The sequence below is a fragment of the Panicum virgatum genome, chromosome 9N, assembly GCF_016808335.1.
Source record: "Panicum virgatum strain AP13 chromosome 9N, P.virgatum_v5, whole genome shotgun sequence".
Taxonomy (NCBI): Eukaryota; Viridiplantae; Streptophyta; class Magnoliopsida; order Poales; family Poaceae; genus Panicum; species Panicum virgatum.
Window position 1 is genome coordinate 56,770,116 of NC_053153.1, and position 9,465 is coordinate 56,779,580.

The window sequence follows — 9,465 nt, forward strand, 5'->3', positions numbered from 1 at the left end:
GGAGCTCCCCGCCACCTCCACCTTAGCCTTCCCTCTGGACTTCACCTCAGGAACCTCCGAACCTATGTTCCCCGACGGCGTCATCCTTGGAACGGCGTTAGCCGGGACCGGCCGAGGCTCGTAAGCGACGCCCATCTCAGCTAGGCAACGGTTCAACCGAAGGTTCCCTCCGCACACCTCCACCAAAGAACGGTACTCCTTTTTGTTCCATGGCCCCAGTATCTCCGTAGCCCGACGCTCTAGCTCATCAACAATAACTTCGTCACTGGCACCTTCGGGTCTCCGAAGTCCAAAAACCGGAGAAATCACATCGAACTTCAAGCCAACAAAGCGCTTGCGCTCGAACCTCAACGGAGACCAGCCAGCAGCCAGTGGCCAAACCTTGGCAGCCAAAAATTCCTCGACAGCATCTCGGCCACCACAAACTTGGCAAGCTGTCATGAAAGCTTCCAGACACGACTTGAAACCTGGCCTTCGTTTGCTGAAGGCAGGCTGATAAACGTGATCGAACATCTCAATGTCCGAAGCAAGAAGATACGTCTCCTCGCTAGAACCTTCGGGATCGGGGAAGCCAATCTTCGCGTAAAACCAGTATCCTAACCAGTTTCCCTCCCACTTGTTCTTGTAAGCTGTTGAGAGCATAACCTTCAACAGGCCAGTCCTTTTGTTCGGCTTACGAGGAACGAAGGTGCAACAGCCGTTCTGAACCTCGCTAAGCTCGGCATCATCATCTACATAGACCTTACGAGGCTGGCAGTGCAGCTGAAAAAGCCTGCAAAAAGCATCCACAGACACTTCCCCTCCGAAGCTCCGCACTACCCACAGAAATTTGGCCAATGTAACAATCCCGTTCGGAGTGAAATGATGTAGCTTTGCGTTGAATGGCTCCAAAAGCTTCGGCACAATTGGATCCATCGGAAGTCTAAGTCCCGCTGTAAAAAAAATCCTTAAAGACCACAACCTCGCCGGTCTCCGGTACAAGAATCAATTCTGCCCCCGGAGGGCGACAAACCGCCTCGGCGAAATAGCCCTTCGTAACGTAGAAGTCTATCATGCTCTGAGATACGACAGATGGCTCGAAAAGCAGAGTCTTACGTTTCTCCGGAGCCATCAGTTCCGACACGTCCGCAGACACAGCAGAAAGTCTCTCGCTAGACTGCTGCTGCTGAGAAGGCTGCGAACCACCCGCCTCTCCTTCGGGAGCTGGACAAGAGTCTGTACGGAGAACCGCCCTCTTAATGAATGCCATAACTACAAAAATAAATAAAAAACAAAGTCAAATTAGAAACAAAGGCTCAAACGAACCTTCGATCAACCTCGCTGTCTGTTTAGTGCGAGCCATGAGCCGCAAAGTTACTTACACCGAAGAAAATGAGCAGCTTCACCGCGCACGAAACCAGAACCTTCGGACAAAGCGCTTTATAGCAAAAAGCGACGAAGCAAAGCAAAGCTCGAGAGGGCACATGTTTTACCCCCCTCCTCCGCTTATATAGGCGGTGAAAAGGAACAGTTCCAATGATAAAACCGAGGAGACGGCAGCCCAAGCGGCGCAATCGGAGAACGACACGTATACAACAAAAACCGACCGTTGCAGCCGACGGTTCGGGAGATGTTTTTCCTCGGGAGCTTCCCGAAGGTTACACGCAATCTTCTTTAATAACAAGGGTTCGGACCGTCGGCTTCGGACCTCGCCCTCGAGGGGCTACTGTTGGGGATTGGACCTTCGGGTCAAGCCCTCTCCCTCAGAAATGCTCCCTAACCTGTTTGCAGGGCCATTACGAAATGGAGCCAAGCATACTCGAAGGTATCGGACGAACACTAAGAAGCGCAAGCTCAAAAACCATGACCTTCGGGCCGAAGGATGTCACCTTCTGAAGGCCGAAGGTAACAGATGGCTGCCCAGGAGCGCAAGCGCAAACATCAAGGCCTTCGGTCCGAAGGGTACCGCTTCCGCCGCGTCGAAGGTGACAAACGACCACCCGGAAGCAAAACTCGAAGATCAAGACTTTCGGGAAAAGAGCCCACGACCGGAAACGAGGATGATGGCTGGTCGATCGTTGATGGAACCTTCATGGCCCAAACTCCTGGAGGTACCGAAGGTTATTGCAACCTTCGGCGGCTGAAGACATGTGAATAAAACATGAATATGTGAGAAGGTCGGATTTGTACACCTCCCGAATACGTGAGAAGGTCGGATTTGTAAACCTCTCACCTTGTAATTTTACCCCGGAACCGGCTGAGAGTGAGCTGTAAATGAGTTGGGAGGGGGCAATTTAGGAAGACCTGGCCGAGGGCTATGGGTAAAATAGCTCCCTCTCTCCACAGTGTAAAGGGTTGAATTTCTGATCATTATTGGAGAGTTCGACATTTATTTTCATTACCACCTTTCTTACTGTTCATGCTCTCTGTTTGGGCATTTACAAAGCAGAGATCCTAACACCCTGCACTACTCTCACAGGCATACACATCAATCAGGTGAGTCGATCTGGTCCATGCACGTACACATCTCCAACAGCTGGACTCCGGCCCGATGCACGCAAGTTGGGAGCGCGGCTCGCCGCCTGCGTCGCGGGGCGCGCTGCACGGGCGCTGAGGCTCGTGGACCGGACGGGCTACGGCGAGTGAGTGGACAGTAGTGAGGCTGGGTTTGACGGGCTTTCTATATGTCTTCCGGAAGACAGATAGATGTGATATTTTTAAAGTCCAAGGTTCAATTAATATATGACTGGCCCAGCGCAGCTGCAGGAGGATAGTTGTCACCCTAATTGCATGCAGCTAGCACAAAACAGGGGGCCAAGAGTGCAACGAACAACGTGCAGAAGCGGAGATGCAAGCTATCGATCCCTCTGATTTGCTGTGCTTTGCTTCTTTCTATTTTTTCTATTCTAATTCAGGTATTACCATCTTCAACATTTTTTCGAATTGATTCAACATTCTGAAAAGACTAATCCTACACTTTGGATAAACCAATTCAACATTTTTAGAATAAATGTTGAAATAGTATACTACATATGTTGAAATGACCTATTCAAAATGTTATGATAGTATGTTGAAATGTTGAAATTCTAAAATAAAAAAATAAAACAACATATTGGATCTTGTTTTGTTCCATTAATTCTAAAGAATATTTTGGTTCAAACGGAATGTAAATCGGATTCATGGTTCGAGAGAAAATATGATTTGAAGTTACGAACTTGTTTAACTTCTCAACCACGCCCTCCACTCATGGTGCGACACGTGTCCACCTCATGCTGTCTGTTTGCTCCACTTCCGCCCGCTACGCGCATGTTTGATGCCCCTAATGTGTATCAGATGCAATTTTGTATGATGCACAAATCTCAAACAGTAGAAGATATGTCCACTAAAATTCTAATAGAAGATGGATAGGATTTCTGGGGTTTGACTGCTGCCGGTACGGAATGTTTCGACGGACCCGTCATCTTCGGCCCATGGGCTGCACGCTGCAGCATTTGCTCTTTAATTGGGCCCAGCCAAGCCTAATCACGGCCAGCGACGCTCCGGCGGCCAAACTACTTTCCTATTCTCCAAGCACCCTCAGCCATGGGGATGTAAATAATACAGATATTTTCTGATTGTTTTTGAATTCGATCCGATTTGAAAGAGTTTTTATTCATCAATATCCATTTCCGAGTATTCAATATCCGTAGCCGATTCGTATCCGAATACTCAAAAGTTACATTTTTGTGATATTGACATCTATTGTAATTTTATCTGACAAAAACTAAAACTATTCGTATTCGACTCCGTATTCAAACAAAAATATAAAAACAAATATAATATCAATAATATCCGATCCGTTTACCTACCTACCCAGCCAGATCGAACAACTTTCCTCTTTCTTCCCCACGGAAGCTCGGCCAGATCGCCAGAAACTTTCCCCTTCTTCCCCACGCAAGCTCGGCCGATCCTATGGAGAAATCTGCCGGTATCCCTCCCTCCGACCCACCCAACGAGAAAATAGCCAGTATGGATGAAATGGTGATGGAAATCGGCATCCGCATCCCACCCTCCGACCCCGCGCGTCTGGTCTGCTTCGCTCTCGCCAGCAAAAACTGGCTGAAGGTCCTCACCGGCGAAAAGTTCCGCCAACCCTACGGCAGACGCCACGGCAGGCCGCCGTTCGTGGGGTATTTCCATTCCTGCCATAGCCCAGCCAGTGGTGAGAACCGCTTTGTTCCTATTGCAGCCCCCCTCCCCACTGTTCTCACCGAACGTCGGCACCGACAGTTGGTACGCGCTCGACGTCCGGAAGGGTCGTGTTCTTATGCTCCGCAGCCCAGATGATCTGATAGTGTGGTTACCAGTCACTGGCGAGCACTTCCTCCTCCCTCAGCCCCCGCGCCCGTATCAATACTGCGCCGGGGCGGTGATCTGTGCTGCTCACTCCGACTGCAGTGATGCCGACTGCTATTCGCTTCATGGGTTCAATGTCGTTCTTGTGGGATGTGATGACAGGCCTGATACCTTTGACCAGATAGAATTCTTTGAAGGCAACGTGACATGGGTGAGCATCTACAACTTAGACAAAAATAAGTGGAGTCAGACCTATGCTCTAGAGGACAATCGTTACACTGAGCATCCAGTGGTAGAGCAGAACCAGCCTGTGCTGTATAGGGATGCCCTATACTTCATGCTTGAGATGCATGACCTGGAGGGAGAGGAGGTACGAGCAGCACTGAGATTTGACCTTGGTGACCAGAAGCTGTCAGTGGTGCTTGCTCCAGAAAATGCCTATACAGACTCAGGGATGTTCCTTGCGACTTCAGAAGGATTCGCATTTGCTGGAACTGCTGCAGATGATGATGAAGATGTTGCAGAAGGAAATGGACAGAATAAGATATCTGTATGGACCTTGAGTGACGATACACCACCAGTGTGGAGTCTCACTTCTGAGATTGACCTGGAGACAATCCTTCCAGTCGATGCAATCAATTCAGCGTTTTCTCTGTCTGCAGTTGGTTTCATCGAGGGGGAAGAAACTATCTGCATTGATTCTGGAGAAAGAATCTTTACAGTTGAAGTTCAATCCAAAAGGACCAGAGACATTGGACCCAGTGGCTCTGAATTTGTTCTTGCATTCCTACATTTTCACATGCCTACATGGCGTAAGGTCTCCACTAAACAACTCTTTCTTATTCTTTTTACTAGCTTATGTGCTTTTACTGCTTTTCATATTGTGACTTTCTGCGAACGAGCGCTAGCTCGGCTGGTGGGAGTGCGGAAGCGAAAACCACCAGGTCGGGGGTTCGATCCCCGGCTCGCACAGGAAAAAAACTCCCTCGCTTGTCCCACGTCCAAAGCATTGTGGAGCCCGGCCTAACTCACAAGGCGACGGGCCCCGTGTACGGGTGGGGCAGGGGTTCGGGGGTTTTCTTGGCCTGCTGTGAGGTCATTCTACCTCTTAAACAATGCCGTGGGGGCGGTCTCACCCCCCGCAAGTCAAGTTTTTTTTTATATATTGTGACTTTCTTATGTACAGAATCTTAAACATTGCTACCAGCTAAAAAACAACCCAATCAGAGTCATCTTCAATTATAATTGTAGTACATCTGACTTGTAAATTTCTTAACTATGAGCTATAAGTAATAATCTATTCAATATTTTTACTAGCTTTAACTTATTGCAAAGCTTCATGTTTTATACAAGTACTTTGTTTGTGCAATCAGGAGACCATTTTTGCAATCAGTGTACTAATATGTATCCAGACTTGAATTAGGAACTACAAAACAATATTGTTTTTGTTAGCATACGCCATTTTTTAGTGTGAATTTGATTTGGTTGATCTATTTGATTTTGAAACAAAACCAGCCAAATAGTCCCATTATTTTGTCAGATATGGACAGAAGAATCTATCGACAAATAGCTAAATAGTCCTATTATCCTTTTGTTATATTGTAGGCTGAAGATATTGTCAAGAGGAGAGGATCCCCGATCGAGACACCTTCTGGCAAGGAGGCCAAGGGTGGTCAGAGCCCGAACTTTTCAGGAGCTGAGAACTTAGCAAAAGTTGTCTCTCACGCTGCTCAGTCTCTCCTCTATCTGCTTATTTCTTTTGGTTGTCAAATATGGACAGAAGAAATCTATCGACAGATAGCTAAATAGTCCCATTATTATTTTTGGTTTATATTGTAGGCTGAAGATATTGTCAAGAGGATAGGATCCCCGGTCGAGACACCTTCTGGAAAGAAGGCCAAGGGTGGTCAGAGCCAGAACTTTTCAGGAGCTGAGAATTAGGAGAAGTATGTCTCTCTCGCCGCTCGGTCTCTCCTCTCTCTGCTTATTTCTTTTGGTGAGATTAATGGCAGCTAACTAATGTGTGTTTCTGCTTATGTAGGAACTAGCAATTTAGGAATTCCTATCTTCAAGAAGTCTAGCGGATCTGTGCTTTTGGTGTAAAGTGGAGCCTGCTGCCTACTGGAACAAGTCGATTGCAAGCTGTTCTTTGAACTTGTGATAAACTTGTTGTGTTGCTGCATGTTGGAGCTGGATACTTGCTCGTCATGAGCTAAACACTGAACTTGATAGTGGTAACGTGTTATTCTGTAAGGCACTGAGATTGTTTGGTGACTTATGTTGTTACATGTTGAGCGGGTTTGTACCCGTATCCATCCCTACTCTTGGTGGTGAAGACTTAGATCAAGTTTGATGCCAACCCCTGCCTGTCAACAATAGTTGGTGCTGTGTGTGTGCTACTCAGCTGGGGCACATATTAATAATGGTGGTGCAGTAGCGCTGCTAAATTAGAAATAACGTATGCTGAAATGTTACTAATTATAACTTATCCTGATGATCCTCTAGAGCTTAGACCACCAAGCTTAAGCATGAAGAAGTCGACCAAGTCCATCTCATAGGGCACTTCAGTCCGGTTCGATTTATCCGCGATGCTTCTGTAGAGCACGAGCATCGACCCCCTGCTCAAATCAAACCACTTCTCCAAGGGCTGCCAGAGCGGGGGTATGTCTGGGTAGGGCACCGCTGCTGGTATTGTGAAGACAGTGCGCTCCCACGCCTTGGCCTCCTCCATGCAAACAGCCACATGCGAGATATACACGCAGACGACCGCAAGCTTGTCGTCTCCAGTGACGCAGAGGAACGTGTTGCGTCCGGCGCGGACGGGTATCCTTGTAAAGGCAAAGCAGATGGGCCCTGCTGCAGCTACTCCCAGCTGCACGCTGAGCTTGTACAGGCGGCTGCCGCACAACCAGAGCCAGTGTGCCGCGCCCTGGTGAACGACGGCGGATCTCTGGCCTGCCCGGGAGAAGCAGCGGCCGCCGACCTGCAGGCATATGGTCCGGGTGGGTGCGCTCCAGCTGCGCGTGGCGGCGGTGTACAAGTGGAGGTGCAACACACAGTCGGAGGGGTCCTCGATGGCGACGAGCATTTGTGAGAAGGTGAAGCGGCCGCCGGCGGCGTCGGCGGCTGTGATGATGGCGTAGCCGCAGATGTCATCAGGGTGCCTGTCCAACGGCGCGAGGAGGTGGATGTCGCGGAGGCGGGGGACACGCTGCATGAGGATGATGCCACTGTTGGAGCCGAGCCGCGAGGCTCAGCTCGGATCACGATCGCCGGCGATGCCCGGCGAACGCAACGAACACACGCGAACACGGTGGAACACACGAACGAGAGAGAGAGGGCGAGTATTCACTGCGGGACGTCGCAGCTTGTTCGGTCTTTGATTGATACTTATCTACACAATGCAGATGCGTACAACTCGGCATGGAGACCGAGCTCCCCGCGCCACGACGCTGATCGTGCGTGACTCCGTTGCTCCGCGGCGCGCGCTGCGTGTGGCAACCAGGATCGTGGCGCGGACTGACTGACAGAACCGGGCGCGTTGCGGACTGGGCACACCTCCGCCCGTGCGCGCCACACTAGCCTAGCTAATGCATCAACTGAAAACAAGAAATTACAACGATGTGCAACAGTTTAGCTAACAAACACCCCCTAAACCTGTGCAGCTTGACGACTCCAAGAGCTCTCCTTTGTTCCAAGAACTTCACACGTCCCAATGGCTTGGTCAGAATGTCTGCTAGCTGACCGGCAGTCCCGACATGATCAACCTGCACTTTGCCATCTTCCACGCACTCACGAATGAAATGAAACTTGGTGTCGATGTGCTTACTTCGCTCGTGGTGCACCGGGTTCTTGCTCAGAGCGATCGCGGACATGTTGTCCATAAACATCTTGACAGGCACCAGCTCTTTCCCAATCAGATCGCCAATTAGCCGGCACAACCAGACTCCCTGGCAGGCTGCTGCTGCTGCTGCTGCCACATACTCAGCTTCACAGGATGATAGGGTGACTATCTTCTGTTTTTGTGACACCCAAGTGATCAAATTATTTCCCAAGAAAAAGATCACACCTGTAGTGCTCTTCCCATCTTCCACATCTCCAGCAAAGTCACTGTCACTGAACCCTGTCAGCTTGGGTTTCAGATCAGTTCCTCGCACATACTTGCAGCCATAGCTTGCAGTCACCTTCAGATATCTGAGAATGTGCTTGACAGCAGCCCAGTGTTCTTTGTTTGGAGCTTCCATGTACCTGCTGACCACACCAACCGAGTATGCAAGATCCGGTCTAGTGTTGACAATGTACCTTAAGCTTCCAATTATGCTTCTGTATGTTGTTGGATCCACAGCCTCGCCATCATTCTTGTGGAGTTTGAGTCGAGCTTCCATTGGTGTTTCACACCCATTGCAGTTTGTCATGCCTGCAGCTTCAAGTATTTTACCTGCATAGCCACTCTGACACTCAGTGTGATTCCCTCTTCATCTTGCTTCACTTCAATTCCCAAGTAATAGCTGAGAAGACCAAGATCTCTCATGCTGAACTTCTTTTTCATCTCTTGCTTAAATTTTTCAATGTCACTGACATTTGGCCCTGAGATGATCAAGTCATCAACATACACCCCCACAAGCAGAAAAGACCTGCTGTTCCTCCTCACATACACAGCATGCTCCAGTTTGCTCCTGACAAAACCAAGAGCCTGCAACTCTCTATCAAGTTTTGCACACCAGGCTCTAGGTGCATGTTTCAACCCATAGAGTGCTTTTCTCAATTTCAGTACTTTATCACCATCACCAACTTTGAATCCAGGAGGTTGTTGAACATACACAGTTTCAGACAGATCACCATTTAAAAATGCAGACTTAACATCCATGTGGTGCACCTGCCATCCATCTTGTGCAGCCAATGCCAAAAGAACTCTCACTGTCTCAATTCTGGTCACTGGGGCAAAGACCTCATCAAAATCCACTCCATGTCGTTGAGCATAACCTTTAGCCACTAATCTTGCTTTGTACTTGACAATGTTGCCATTTGGATCTTTCTTGACTTTGAAAACCCATTTCAGGCCAATGGCCTTTTGCTTGGCTGGCAGTTCACTGACATCCCAGGTTCTATTTTCTTCAATTGATTTCATTTCAGCTTGCATTGCTTCTCTCC

General features: G+C 48.8%; 1 protein-coding gene across 1 annotated transcript; it reads left to right on the forward strand.

Annotated features, from left to right (window-relative positions):
• The first annotated feature begins 3,840 nt into the window (after nucleotides 1-3,840).
• LOC120687356 lies at nucleotides 3,841-6,687 on the forward strand. The gene is made up of 4 exons (XM_039969326.1): nucleotides 3,841-5,131; nucleotides 5,920-6,027; nucleotides 6,154-6,260; nucleotides 6,356-6,687. Exons 1-3 carry the CDS (start codon nucleotides 4,286-4,288, stop codon nucleotides 6,253-6,255), a joined length of 1,056 nt encoding a protein of 351 aa, XP_039825260.1. The 5' UTR covers nucleotides 3,841-4,285; the 3' UTR covers nucleotides 6,256-6,260; nucleotides 6,356-6,687.
• Nucleotides 6,688-9,465: the final 2,778 nt, after the last annotated feature.